Here is a 15,699-nt window from a genome sequence, read left to right on the forward strand (position 1 = left end):
ACGATGCAGTGCAGCAACGCACCACGCCGCAAAACAATTGCGGCGTAGTATGAATGGACCTTTACTTCCTGGTTTTTATATGCATGTGGACGTCAAATATGTAGATTTTTGGAATATTTACACTAATAAGTAGGATGTCTACTACCACATGTTTGTGTTTGCTTTTTCATGAGTTCGATTATTATTATTTTTTCTCCCACAGGTCTCCAAATTTTATGGGTCTGCGGGTCTGACCTAAGGTCGGCCAGCGAACTCTAATCAAACAAAAAGGAAATGTAAAATAGCCTGGACAGGATCGACTATTTTGTTCATTATCATGTTTTGATGAATCCAAGTATGTGGATCCGAAACATAATAATGATAAAATTGAATGCTTTACGCAAATATTTATTGGTCTCGTTATGAGTTTCAAAATATTGGACTCAACTAGATCTTGTCCAATATTTTCAAACTCATAGTTCGACCAATAGGGGGCCTAAATATGGGCTCAATCAATCCCATTTTATATCAACATAAGCAAGAAAATTGTATATTGTATATTTCAGCACAATATGCTTTCTCACTCTCTTGTTCTCTCTCTCTCCCTCTCGCCTCCTCTCTTTCACTTTGTTACTCTTTCTCTTTCATTCTCTTTCTGGCTCTCTTTCAAAAGTTCTCTTCATTTCTCTTTCTCCCTTTCATTCTGGTTTTCTTTTCTCGTCAATTTGCACTCTTTGTTGCCCTCCTCAATCTCTTTCTCTTTTCTTTTGCTCTTTTCTCACATGCACAAAATGTCTGCCATGGTCTTCCATAAACAAGATGAATGTCGATTTGTAGACTCATTTTCATTTCCCATCATGCATTTTTCTCCTCCTTGCCTTTACTTTTTGCAGCTACAAGTGACACTCAAAGACACAAAAAATAGTCTGCAACAAGTAACCTCAGCAAACCAGGAGAATTCAACATCCAAGGATCGAATCCAGCAGCGTTGTGAGGTACTACAGCAAGAGGTGCATGCTAAGGATGTCAGCCTGCAGACGACACTGGAGAGACTTAGTAACACACAGAGGCAACTTCAAGAGGAAAGACAAGCAAAGGTATTGCAGTGAATTAATTCGGAGACCTTTGTAAAAGTGTATAAACATATGATATGTGACATACATTAGCGCCAATCTGGCTTGAAATGTGTGGGGGAAATCGGCCTGAATCATCAAAAAGTGGCTGAAAAGAACAGAAAATGGGCTAAAATAATACTTTTCAACATGGAATTAGAGTTCATGCTTCTTCCCCTTCTTTTTAAAGATTTACATTATTTTTCACCTTTTGGCCAGTGGTCCCTGAGATCACTTTTTCATATTAAGAGAGTTATATGGATTTTGATATTTCTAGTGTCATTTTGTGCAGTGTTGTGTCAGGGGGACAAAGTGCACAAAAAATGTAATCTTGGAATATTTTGGCCTATAATCAAGCATGTGCAAGGGGGGAGGGGGCACATGCACAATCAGGAATTGGGGAATAAGATATTTACGACAATCGTAGTGAGCCAAATTTTTTAGAACAGTCGGGGGAATCAAGACCCTTGCCCCGACTTTTGAAAACCTATGCACGCCATTGCATTGTTGTGTTAAACATGCATATAAAAAAGAAGATAAATATACTGAAATGATGTCGCCCGTGTTATATGAGATGATAGATACACGAAAACGGCTAAAAACAATACCTTTATTCTCTGAATATTATTTTTGTCCCAATTCTGTCTGGGAGATTGGGCTAGCCAGCCCTGTAAAAGCTATCTTGAAGCGACACTCCCCCCCCCCTCCACTTCCCGCACCTGATACACTACTGATTTTGTGATGCTCCTTACCAGGCCCGTACGCAGGGGGGGTGCGGGGGGGTGCGACCGCACCTCCCCAAATTTGCAAAATTGTACAAAAGTCCCAAAATTTCAGAATTTGCGAGCGTAGCGAGCAAAAAATCAGGTTTTTTATGCTTTTTTGGTCAACAAAGGTCCAAATTTTGGGAAGAAAGTCCACTTTTCACAAAATCGCACCCCCCTTGGGAAAAAAAGTCCACTTTTTCAAAATCAGCAACCCCCCAAAAAAAATCCTGCGTACGGGCCTGCTCCTTACCATATCTTATCCTTCAGAATGAACATGAAAGCAACCTCATGATGGTGAGGTCAACATTAGAGAAGAAGGAATCAAGTCTGCAGTCTCACATCAACAAAGTAGGAAACCTGGAGACCAAGAAGGCAAATCTGAAAGCCATGATTCACACTCAGAAATCCAGCATTGAAGCACTGCAAAAACAACTCCAAATCCAAGAGGTATGACCAAATCTTGTTACACAAAAATATGTTTATGCTCTGTGTGCTAGCCATAGGCTTAGACATTAAAAGTCCACATTTTGAGATATTTCCTGAAAATATCAAGAGCTATCTTTAGAACTACTGAATCAATACTAGGCTTGTTTGTACTCATTTTAATGCATTTTACATACTGATTCCAAATATGGTCATGACAATTTACCATTTTGATATTTCTGAAATTGAAAAAAAAAATTGAAACTTGTCCGCAGTTGACTCCCGCATGGAGAAAGTTCAGCCTGAGGCAAATGTGGTTTAAGTTGTATATTAGAAACATATTTAGTCAATCTGTGAAAACCAGCAAATAATGCCCCCCCCCCCCGCAAAAAATGGAGAAATCCCCCCTCCCACCAAAAAAATGTACAGTGAGAGAGAGGAAAAAAATGGCTGCAAATAAGCATTACAGGAATTTCACCTGTGTAATTAGTTGCATTACTATTCATACCCCAAAGTGATCAAGAGTTAAAACCACAAAATTAAAGTAAAGAAGGGGAACCGGGACTTGACCACCATCTTGATACAGGCATGGAGCAAAAATTGGGAGTATTCGGTTTCCCTTGGAATGCGCTTGAGGCATTCCTTGTCATCCAAGCGTGACATGGATGAGGGGCGCATTTGAGAGATACACTTGAACGCAAGTATGATTCAGGTATAGTAAAGACGTAGTATTGTTTTCATTCTTCTCCGTGCATCGGCGGCAAGGACCCGAATACCCCCAATTTTCTCCCCATAGCTGATGGCGCGATTGTACGTGGCAGTATAGGGAATCCCAGTTCTCCTTCTCTAATTCTGTGGTTGAAACATGATCTTTTTTTTCAATCTTTTTCAGAGAGAATTTTTGAGTTTCAAAACACAAATCCTGACAAATTTGGAAGTGGACAAGACAGCAAATAAGAGCATCATTTCAGATCTACAGCAGCAAACGTAAGCTATTTATACTTTTTAAGATAATAAAGGCATGTCGGAGTGGTGCCTACATGAGCTTCTGGTGTTTGTGCTCAAATATTGAGAAATATAAAGTCTGAACTCAGAGGGAAAGGTATGGGTTCAATATGCATGCAAGATCCCAAGGCTCATTGTAATGGGTTTATTTTTCCCCATGTGCATGATTTTTCCTGGGAGCAAATATAATAACTCCCCTGAACATGACACGGATCTTACTGCATTGTTAATTACACAGGAAAGACCTGCAGGATGTCATCAACCAATCAAATCAAAAGAATACCAGTCTCATGACAGACTTACAAGTACTGAGGTAAGTGTAGTAGGCCTATAGAGAGATTATGTGTGATGCGATCAAGCTAAATGAGTCCGATGTTGATCAAAATCAGGTATTTTAAAATTAAAATTTTCTTTATTCTTCACCTTCTCTACTGTAACAGTGATTCATTGGAAGAGAAGAGAGGAGAACATTCCAAATTACTGCAAAACCTTCACACGGCAGAACAGAAAGAAAAGGACCTAAAAGAAACACAGCAACAACTTGCATATGAACTACAGACAGAAAAGGAGACCCAGGAAATCTTAAGAAAGAGGTGGGTGCCATTTCATTAGGATATCCATCCCAGTTGAAATCCATACACCCCTTATGGAAGATATAGACTGCTGCCCTCATTAGTCAACTCTCTGGGTTGACGACTGAGAAATCTATGTGGAAAAATGGGATGGACTTCGCAATAAGAAGCATAGATGATAAGAACAACTAAACTGAACCATTTATCACCAATTCTGTCGGTCGGTGTGACGTCGCTTTCGATAGATTGCTTCTTCCCATTGGTTGCTTTTACCAAGATTTGGCTGTTCCATCTCACCCCCTGGACACAAAGGGGATGCGTACCATAATTGCACTCAATGGTGGAAATCACAAAACATGCCATAAAACGAATACCTCTTGATGAAACAATTCCAAAAGTTCAATTTCTTATGAGGGAAATCAACTTTATAATTATTACCAAAGACAATGAAAATTGACTGGAACTAAAAGTCCCTGTACAAACCAATATGGATTTTGTAAGGGTGTCCTCTTTGACAGACGTCAGAATTAGGCAAGTGCAATGGAACAACCCTGACCGATAGAATGGTGAATTTGAGAGATGGATGGTTTCAACATTTTATTTGGGAATTTCAGCACATTGTAGCCTATTTCATGGTCAAGAAAATTTGATATTGCCTTAGAATAAAAGACTCATTTTACTTGATTTTGTGAGATTGACTGAAGTATGAAAAATAAAGATGGAAGGTTTTTTTTAACTCTATTTATTTTTCAATGTATGATTCTCACTAGGTCGCAGGAGCAAGAAGCAGAGGTGAAAGAACTCCGTCAATCTTTGTCCCAACTACAACATGATGACTCCTCACCTAACAAATCCTTGCATCTGGAGTATATCAAGGAGTCATTGGATACCAGCTTCAGGTAGGGAAAGATGTAATAATACAGGAAAATATCCAGAATTTGGAGGGGACAGTGACTGACAATGCTGGCCCGGCGGGCCACTAGATTTTTGATCCTGATATAACTCATATGAGGCAAGATATAATCAGTGATGGACACAATTGGACACAGTTTCTGCTCCACTTGTGTGTAATTTTTATTTAATGATTTTTTGTCTATTTATTCTTATCCTTGCGTTGCAAGCAAGTTGGAAATATACAGCCGCTTTTTACGGCGATAGGCCTACATACTATTTCCAAGCTCTTTTATGCTCTATCTGATGATGATAGCGATATCGCAAATACCACATACTTGAACCTTTTCTTTTGTGAACTTTTGGAACTATAGATTAAGGAAGGACTACTGACTGAACTTGGTTAGTGACTAGTCTCTCTATATTGAGTACGCTCAGTATAAAACAATTAAAATATTCAGGTTTGCTTGAATTAAAGTGGCACCATCCTGGAAAAAGATTTTTAGGGTCCATGGTGGCACAGAATAAAATAATGTTAACACACAAGTAACATGTGTCAAGTTTGGTAATTGGTAGTCTCTAACTTTAAAAGTCGCATTGGAACGTGCAGGCCCGTAACCAGGATTTTTTTAAAGTGGACTTTTGTTCAAAATTTGGACCTTTTTTGACCGACAAGGACTGAAAACCTCTATTTTTTCGCTTGCTTCGCTCGTGAATGGGACTTTTAGGTTAAAGTAGGGGACTTTTTTTTTGGCATTTGGCGAGGGGGGTGTTCACCACCTGACCCCTGGTTATGGGCATGGGAACATGCTTCTTTATTTGCACTTTTTGCAGTAGAACATATTGAGAAAGTTGGGCCAGTAAATTTATTGCAGGGCCAGTAGATTTGCCGTTTCACTGGCCCGGAGGGCCAGTAGAAAACTGAAACCTAGGTCTGTCCCTGCATCTCCACCATGTCCCCCCTCCCATGGCACTAAGCAGATGGTATAAAGTGTGATCCAGCAGAGAGGTGGGGGGGGGGGTGGTGTGGGTGGGCTCTGGAATTCTTGTGTTTTCACTTAGTTCTTTCATTGTTGTTTCTTTTCTTTCTATTTCTTCTTTATTTCTTATTTCTTATTTCCTTCACCTCATTTGTTTGGATTCTTCTTTTTGGCAAGGGGAGGGGAATTTATGCATTTGCTCATATCCTTATGAATTCAGCAGAGTGACGAATCAAGAATTTTGAGCAAATGGTAAATCTTATTCACCGACGTACCGGTAGTTATTGAAATTTTGATTTGGAAGAATCACGCCTAAGTGCGATAAATGAATTCGGCAGAGAGACGAATCCTATACTTAGCTGTATAAATCATGTTGATCTATAGTATTGTATAGCGAGAAACCCCGAATTTTCTATATACATTACATGTCCTATACTAATATATTTGATACCAACGTATAGCTGTAGGTATCTTCTATTCAGTGATACCAAAATAAGTGCAAACATTCCCCACATGATATTGCTGTGGTTTAATAATGTGAGTACGCGCCCGTGAAATTGGAAAATCCCGGAAAATCATACGCAAAATACAGACCAATATTGTTATTTTTGCTTTAAAATCCTTGAGTTTTTGCTCAATATTACAGGGATGACTATTTATAACTTATATAGCAAGTTAAGTCTACAATAGCCTTAGGACAACCAGTAATTTCTACGCAAAGCCCCAAATCAAGAATGCATGCTATGGTTTACACATAGTTGAATGCGTATTCGACCTCTCTCTGCGCAGTGGTAGAGACATTTTGGATACAGCATAAAGCCGAATAGCTGTTAAAACACGTTTTGAGGGATATATCAATTATTTCAGAACATGCAAGTATTGCCAATAATTCGTCTACATTCACATCTATAATAATACATTTCAAATGAGTGCTCACGAATGTTCTAAATTTTTAGAAGGACCAATGGAATGGTACCAGGATTATCAAACACTGTTTACTCAGAACAGCAATTCTGCATATTCGGCACTCTGCCGTGTTCATAACGATATATGCGGATCTGCCCATACAATGTGTTTTTTCTCATCACAATGTAAACTTGTGAATTAATGCAATGTCCATTGCCTTCGATATGATCAACATGATGGGAGTGAATCATTCCATATGAGTCAGGGAAAGAGCACACAATTTTTTTAAAAACTAAAATCAGCCAACATTAAATTAAGCTTTGTCAGAGTTACTTAAAATGTACATTTTGGTAATTTGGTCAATTTTATCATGGTGTTTAACAAGTTGGGAGAGGGGTGCTTGTACCCACCATTGTTAGGAATAGAGCTTACTCTTTAAAAAGTCATGGGTAAAACCTTTGTCTGTTAATACCTGGGAAACAGGGGACTGAGTGCACATAATATTAATAATGGCACATAATTTGCTTTACTCATGTTATTTTCAGACTGGAATTGAATCAGTTGAAGGCAGAGATAACACGGCAAGCTACAGTCAAACAGACACAATCCAAGAAGTTATCGGATCATGAAAAGGTAATTACAGAAAATAAGATCAAGAACATCTTTTCATTCACCCATTGCATGGTTCCGCCATATGCAAGGAGAGCCATGATCTGGCAGCATGCATGAATGGGAATTGAACCAGTCATATAACATTGCGTAAAGTTACATAATACTTTTTCATGTCTATTGCCAGTTCAAGGCTCTCCACGCATATGGTTGAACCGTACAAAAGGCGATTAGCATGCAAGAGCAGTAAGTTAACCATTTGTAAAATATATTTGAGTTACAGGAATTAGAAAATATCAATCTGTTTCAGCTTCAAGACCACTAATTATCTTTTAGAGTTTTCAATAGGAAAATGGCTAATTCCAGGCAGAATTTTCTCATATTTCACAGTTAAATTCCACCAATATCAGGTGAAACTAGATGATTTAGTTTATCAATGCCCTATCTACTGCTAATAACAAGTAGTTTATCAAATTACTGCTGATGGCAAGTAGTTTATCAATGTCCATCTACTGCTGATAGTAGGTAGTTTATCCATGCCCCATCTGATGCGGATAATAGATAGTTTATCAATGCTCCATCTACTGCTGATAGTAGGTAGTTTATCAATGCCCTATCTACTGCTGATAGCAAGTACTTGATAAATCTACTGCTGAGTGATAGCAAGTAGTTTATCAATGCCACATCTACTGCTGATATCAAGTAGTTTTTCAATGCCCCATCTAATGCTGATAGCAAGATGATTATCAATGCCCCATCGACTGCTGATAGGAAGAAGTTTATCAATTTCACATCTACTGCTGATAGCACATTATGATAGTTTATCATTGCCCATCTACTGCCAATTACAAGTAGTTTATCAATGCCCCATCTACTGCTGATAGCAAATAGTTTTTCAATGCCCCATCTGCTGCTAATAGCAAGAAGTTCATAAATCTACTGCTGATAGCAAGTAGTTTATCAATGCCCCATCTACTGCTGATAGGAAGTAGTTTATCAGTGCCCGATCTACTGCTGATGGCAAGTAGTTTATCAATGTCCATCTACTGCTGATAGCAAGTAGTTTATCAATGCCCCATCTACTGCTGATAGGAAGTAGTTTATCAGTGCCCGATCTACAGTAACTGCTGATGGCAAGTAGTTTATCAATGTTCATCTACTGCTGATAGCAAGTAGTTTATCAATTAGAGGTTAATAACTGCGCATTGGTTATTTGGAGGGCATTGTGAAAAATCTAAACATTTTGCCTTTGGAACCGAGGGATATTCCAAGGTCCAAAGCAAAATGTTTAGATTTTTCATAATGCCCGACATATTACCGATGCAAAGTTATTAACCTCATTCATAACCGTCACTTTTATCTCTTCAATTTACAAAATAACACACAATTTTCCTCAAAAATAAACAATTTTTACGTTTTGCCTTTCCAAAAATTGATCAGGTTAAAACAGGATGACCAATAACAAAAGTGCGAATTACAATCTGTGCAAATATGGTAGTGCGCAATCCAAATACGGCGACCGTGGCGCTCTCGCAATTTGTTCGATGCACAAGACGGCGCACACGGAGGTTACTAATATTTACGCTGACGGCGCAGAGGTCCACTGTTGTTTATTAGTGACAGCATTTGCGTTTTGCCTAATAAATAAAAATGATTGGATCGCACGCATCGCGTTTATTAATGAGATTATGAATGCCCCATCTACTGCTGATAGCAAGTAGTTTATCAGTACCCGATCTACTGCTGATGGCAAGTAGTTTATTAATGTCCATCTACCCTAACTGCTGATAGCAAGTAGTTTATCAATGCCCTATCTACTGCTGATAGCAAGTAGTTTATCAATGCCCGATCTACTGCTGATGGCAAGTAGTTTATCAATATCCCATCTACTGCTGATGGCAAGTAGTTTATCAATATCCCATCTACTGCTGATAGCAAGTAGTTTATCAATGCCCCATCTACTGCTGATAGCAAGTAGTTTATCAATGCCTAATCTACTGATGATATCAAGCAGTTTATCAATGCCATATCTACTGCTGATAGCAAGTAGTTTATCAATGCCCTATCTACTGATGATAGCAAGTACCGCTAGTTTATCAACTCCCCATCTACTGCTGATAGCACGTAGTTTATCAGTGCCCTATCTACTGCTGATAGCAAGTAGTTTATCAATGCCTAATCTACTGCTGATAGCAAGTAGTTTATCAATGCCCTATCTACTGCTGATAGCAAGTAGTTTATCAATGCCTAATCTGCTGCTGATAGCAAGTAGTTTATCAATGCCATATCTACTGTTGATAGCAAGTAGTTTATCAATGCCTAATCTACTGCTGATAGCAAGTAGTTTATCAATGACCATCTACTGCTGATAGCAAGTAGTTTATCAATGCCTAATCTACTGCTGATAGCAAGTAGTTTATCAGTGTCCCATCTACTGCTGATAGCAAGTAGTTTATCAATGCCTAATCTACTGATGATATCAAGTAGTTTATCAATGCCATATCTACTGCTGATAGCAAGTAGTTTATCAATGCCCTATCTACTGATGATAGCAAGTACCGGTAGTTTATCAACTCCCCATCTACTGCTGATGGCAAGTAGTTTATCAATATCCCATCTACTGCTGATAGCAAGTAGTTTATCAATGCCCCATCTACTGCTGATAGCAAGTAGTTTATCAATGCCTAATCTACTGATGATATCAAGCAGTTTATCAATGCCATATCTACTGCTGATAGCAAGTAGTTTATCAATGCCCTATCTACTGATGATAGCAAGTACCGCTAGTTTATCAACTCCCCATCTACTGCTGATAGCACGTAGTTTATCAGTGCCCTATCTACTGCTGATAGCAAGTAGTTTATCAATGCCTAATCTACTGCTGATAGCAAGTAGTTTATCAATGCCCTATCTACTGCTGATAGCAAGTAGTTTATCAATGCCTAATCTGCTGCTGATAGCAAGTAGTTTATCAATGCCATATCTACTGTTGATAGCAAGTAGTTTATCAATGCCTAATCTACTGCTGATAGCAAGTAGTTTATCAATGACCATCTACTGCTGATAGCAAGTAGTTTATCAATGCCTAATCTACTGCTGATAGCAAGTAGTTTATCAGTGTCCCATCTACTGCTGATAGCAAGTAGTTTATCAATGCCTAATCTACTGATGATATCAAGTAGTTTATCAATGCCATATCTACTGCTGATAGCAAGTAGTTTATCAATGCCCTATCTACTGATGATAGCAAGTACCGGTAGTTTATCAACTCCCCATCTACTGCTGATAGCAAGTAGTTTATCAATGCCCTATCTACTGCTGATAGCAAGTAGTTTATCAATGCCTAATCTACTGCTGATAGCAAGTAGTTTATCAGTGCCCCATCTACTGCTGATAGCAAGTAGTTTATCAATGCCATACCTACTGCTGATAGCAAGTAGTTTATCAATGCCTAATCTACTGCTGATAGCAAGTAGTTTATCAACTCCCCATCTACTGCTGATAGCAAGTAGTTTATCAATGCCCTATCTACTGCTGATAGCAAGTAGTTTATCAATGCCTAATCTACTGCTGATAGCAAGTAGTTTATCAGTGCCCCATCTACTGCTGATAGCAAGTAGTTTATCAATGCCATATCTACTGCTGATAGCAAGTAGTTTATCAATGCCCTATCTACTGATGATAGCAAGTACCGTTAGTTTATCAACTCCCCATTTACTGCTGATAGCAAGTAGTTTATCAATGCCTAATCTACTGATGATATCAAGCAGTTTATCAATGCCATATCTACTGCTGATAGCAAGTAGTTTATCAATGCCCTATCTACTGATGATAGCAAGTACCGCTAGTTTATCAACTCCACTGCTGATAGCAAGTAGTTTATCAGTGCCCTATCTACTGCTGATAGCAAGTAGTTTATCAATGCCTAATCTACTGCTGATAGCAAGTAGTTTATCAATGCCCTATCTACTGCTGATAGCAAGTAGTTTATCAATGCCTAATCTACTGCTGATAGCAAGTAGTTTATCAATGCCATATCTACTGTTGATAGCAAGTAGTTTATCAATGCCTAATCTACTGCTGATAGCAAGTAGTTTATCAATGACCATCTACTGCTGATAGCAAGTAGTTTATCAATGCCTAATCTACTGCTGATAGCAAGTAGTTTATCAGTGCCCCATCTACTGCTGATAGCAAGTAGTTTATCAATGCCTAATCTACTGATGATATCAAGTAGTTTATCAATGCCATATCTACTGCTGATAGCAAGTAGTTTATCAATGCCCTATCTACTGATGATAGCAAGTACCGGTAGTTTATCAACTCCCCATCTACTGCTGATAGCAAGTAGTTTATCAATGCCCTATCTACTGCTGATAGCAAGTAGTTTATCAATGCCTAATCTACTGCTGATAGCAAGTAGTTTATCAGTGCCCCATCTACTGCTGATAGCAAGTAGTTTATCAATGCCATATCTACTGCTGATAGCAAGTAGTTTATCAATGCCTAATCTACTGCTGATAGCAAGTAGTTTATCAACTCCCCATCTACTGCTGATAGCAAGTAGTTAATCAATGCCCTATCTACTGCTGATAGCAAGTAGTTTATCAATGCCTAATCTACTGCTGATAGCAAGTAGTTTATCAGTGCCCCATCTACTGCTGATAGCAAGTAGTTTATCAATGCCATATCTACTGCTGATAGCAAGTAGTTTATCAATGCCATATCTACTGCTGATAGCAAGTAGTTTATCAATGCCCTATCTACTGATGATAGCAAGTACCGTTAGTTTATCAACTCCCCATCTACTGCTGATAGCAAGTAGTTTGTCAATGCCCTATCTACTGCTGATAGCAAGTAGTTTATCAATGTCTAATCTACTGCTGATAGCAAGTAGTTTATCAGTGTCCCATCTACTGCTGATAGCAAGTAGTTTATCAATGCCATATCTACTGCTGATAGCAAGTAGTTTATCAACTCCCCATCTACTGCTGATAGCAAGTAGTTTATCAATGCCCTATCTACTGCTGATAGCAAGTAGTTTATCAATGCCCTATCTACTGCTGATAGCAAGTAGTTTATCAATGCCTTATCTACTGCTGATAGCCAGTAGTTTATCAATGCCCTATCTACTGCTGATAGCAAGTAGTTTATCAATGCCCTATCTACTGCTGATAGCAAGTAGTTTATCAATGCCTAATCTACTGCTGATAGCAAGTAGTTTATCAATGCCCTATCTACTGCTGATAGCAAGTAGTTTATCAATGCCCTATCTACTGCTGATAGCAAGTAGTTTATCAATGCCTAATCTACTGCTGATAGCAAGTAGTTTATCAATGCCCTATCTACTGCTGATAGCAAGTAGTTTATCAATGCCCCATCTACTGCTGATAGCAAGTTGTTTATCAATGCCCTATCTACTGCTGATAGCAAGTAGTTTATCAATACCCAATCTACTGCTGATAGCAAGTAGTTTATCAACGCCCCAGCTACTGCTGATAGCAAGTAGTTTATCAATGCCCGATCTACTGCTGATAGCAAGTAGTTTATCAATGGCCCATATACTGCTGAAAGCAAGTAGTTTATCAATGGCCCATATACTGCTGATAGCAAGTAGTTTATCAATGCCCATCTACTGCTGATAGTAAGTAGTTTATCAATGCCCAATCTACTGCTGATGGCAAGTAATTTATCAATGCCCCATCTACTGCTGATAGTTTACTGCACTTATGTAATTTTTATAATTTTGGAGAACAATAGTTCAAAACAACTTAACTTGAACAAACTTGAAATAATATGTCACACTTTGCTTTTCCCGCTAAACCAAACAATGACAAAGTATAATTTACTGTCTTAATTACAGGTAGTTATTCTTCAGCGTGAGTTAGGCAAACTGCGCACGTTACATTCTACTGATCAAGCAACCATAGGATCACTGACAGAAGATGTGGCAGTGCTGAGGAATAGATTGGCTAAACAGAAGGCTCTTATACTAAGTAGCAGGTATGTGTGAAAATCGGAGCTTATACTATAAAGTATACATACTGTATGATTGGTACCCATCAGTTAGTTACCAGTGATTGTCACATCACAATGCAACAACAGCTAAAGTTTGTTTGGCTTATAATTGGCGAAAATGATTCTGTTTTGTTACTAAGTGCGTCAATAAAATCTCAACTTACGCTTGCGTAAATTGGCGTAATTGCATGCTAATCATGCATTAAGCAATGTGCAACTAGCAAGTGTTGCGCTCAACTGTGTGCACAAAATTCTATATCAATACACGATATTGCTTTTGCTAATTATTAAGTCGAACAAACTATCAACGGTCATAAACCTATATAAATTCTGGTCCTTCAATAGGAACCAATCAGGAGACTTTTCAATAAACTTTAATATAGGTGGGTACCAATTATTTTGATTTCACTCTGTACTGTGTCTCTTGTCTCAAGTCGAGAGTGAGGTCAGTGCATTTACGTGGTTACAATGCCAGTTTGCAGACAAACTGCCCTTTTACTCGTCATCATGTGTATATACCTGTGGGATTAGGTTAGCCTGTGTGATTCAAAACTGCTACTGTGAAATACACACATAAAACACCCCCAACTTGAGATGAGATGCACTGAAGCAGGTAAAGATACACTTTTAGGGTCAGGATAGTGGCATGCCCAGGGATGGGGGTGGTGTTAGGCCAGGGTTTTTCAGTACAAACATGGAAATTCAGCCAATTTTGGGTACATTATAGCCCACTCTCTCCACAAGCATTCTATAATACCGAATTTATTAATTTGCTTTAAACAATTCATTGATGCTAGCACTGGTAGCATCCATTACTGCTTGTAGACAGGAAGTCTGGAACAGTGACCTTAATGCTGTGGGTGGTCTTCCTGTGCTTTTGAATGGGGCAGCAGTAACCATGGCCAAAATTTAGACCAAAATTTTGGATTTTTAAAGTTTGTGAGAGCATAACAATACTTTCCGTCGATGGATTTTAATTGTTGTCGGTAAATATTTTGTAAATTAAGTTTTTCATAACATATTTAAAAGGCAGAGTCCCCTGCTGGATAATAAACTAGCTAGGTAAGTTTTGAGTAACCTTGATGAAAATTATCAAAACAGTGCCTATTCTTTTATGTGTGTATGGTCCATCACCTGTCACTTGGTAGTCTTGTAACATTGTCTAATGGTGCCGCCCATGGCCACTTGATGAATTGTTTTAGTCGAATTAATCAATTTCGATATTATTGACTGACAAGTAAGGATTCTGGGCCTACCACTGTAGGATGATGATTATGATTAAGGTGAGGATTAAGAAATAGTGATATTAAGATTAGCATTGGTGTCAGGGTTAGATTGTAATGTTTGGCAACCAATATCCCAATTTCAAGAATTTGATTGTTTGTGCACTTATACATGTACAGTACTGATTTTACGAAATGAAATTTGTATTTTTTTTTATTCAGTTCCCAGCGCATCCGCAAATCGGACATCCAGGCAGCTCTCGCAAAAGCGCAGGCCAAAGCTTTCGTCACCATGTCCCCTTTCAAGAGACAACAGTTCATGAACTCTGACCCCACAGGTCACTTATACGGAATTCCCCAAGGAGCTTTTGATGATTTCACAGTTCAAGGATTTGGATCTGACAGAGCTACTATGGCATCAACAGCTTTTAGTGGTGGAAGCTCAGACTGTGATTACTCTTCATAGATGGTTTGAGTACTACTGCATACAAACAAGTTTGCAAGAGATAAAGGAATGGGGTTCTAAATTACAGATTGCAACTGTAGGGGCTGCCATTTTCTTTGGATGAGGGGAGGGTTCCAAATATGTGGGTGGGTCATAATTATTTGACATAGGGGGATCATCAAAATTATTAACTTTCGTCATCTTGGCTGCATCATGACTTGATCACAGATGAACTGGTCCACTGCTTTTCCCGCGAGACTTGGTTGCTAACAACGCAAAAGGAGGAAGGGCAAGAACTCACTCAACCTTGACGAGGGTGCACACTTTCTAGATAATGTATATGACCCACTGCTAAAATCAACATCACTTCCGGGTAACGAGGATGCGTCGTTAGCAACCAAGTCTCGCGGGAAAAGCAGTGGACCAGTTCATCTGTGATCAAGCCATCAGCCAAGATGGCGAAAGCTCAGATTCGTGAGTAGTATTTCCTTAGATTTGGCTAACAAAAGTGTTAGTTTATGATCTCAACAATTCTACCAAATGAATCTCTTTGCTGGTTTTCTTTGCAGTAATTAAAGTAAAAAAAATCCCAATTGAAATGTGTTTGATTATTTCAAATAGCATTTATAGCAACTTCAAATTGCACAGACTTTGTGTCACACTTCTGAGTCGTCCATGAGCTAGGGTACCTTATTCTGCAAATTGTGCCCTGATTGTGTCTGAAGTTTGACACATTCTATGCAGTTATGGCGCAATTTATGCGTATTAC

At 38.6% G+C, this 15,699-nt stretch overlaps 1 protein-coding gene across 1 annotated transcript; it reads left to right on the top strand.

Moving 5' to 3' along the window:
* Positions 1-4,345: 4,345 nt before the first annotated feature.
* On the top strand, positions 4,346-15,490 carry LOC140169185 (uncharacterized). The gene is made up of 5 exons (XM_072192443.1): positions 4,346-4,389; positions 4,629-4,757; positions 7,181-7,268; positions 13,108-13,247; positions 14,708-15,490. Exons 1-5 carry the CDS (start codon positions 4,346-4,348, stop codon positions 14,949-14,951), a joined length of 645 nt encoding a protein of 214 aa, XP_072048544.1. The 3' UTR covers positions 14,952-15,490.
* Positions 15,491-15,699: the final 209 nt, after the last annotated feature.

The sequence above is a fragment of the Amphiura filiformis genome, chromosome 14 (assembly GCF_039555335.1).
Source record: "Amphiura filiformis chromosome 14, Afil_fr2py, whole genome shotgun sequence".
NCBI classification, from domain to species: Eukaryota; Metazoa; Echinodermata; class Ophiuroidea; order Amphilepidida; family Amphiuridae; genus Amphiura; species Amphiura filiformis.

Bases quoted from the DNA above. Each gene is read 5' to 3' on its own strand.
- LOC140169185 (XM_072192443.1), top strand. From the start codon at position 4,346: ATGGATTTTGTAAGGGTGTCCTCTTTGACAGACGTCAGAATTAG. The intron at 7,269-13,107 runs GTAATTACAGAA...TCTTAATTACAG, and splicing joins AGTTATCGGATCATGAAAAG to GTAGTTATTCTTCAGCGTGA. The intron at 13,248-14,707 runs GTATGTGTGAAA...TTTTTTATTCAG, and splicing joins GCTCTTATACTAAGTAGCAG to TTCCCAGCGCATCCGCAAAT.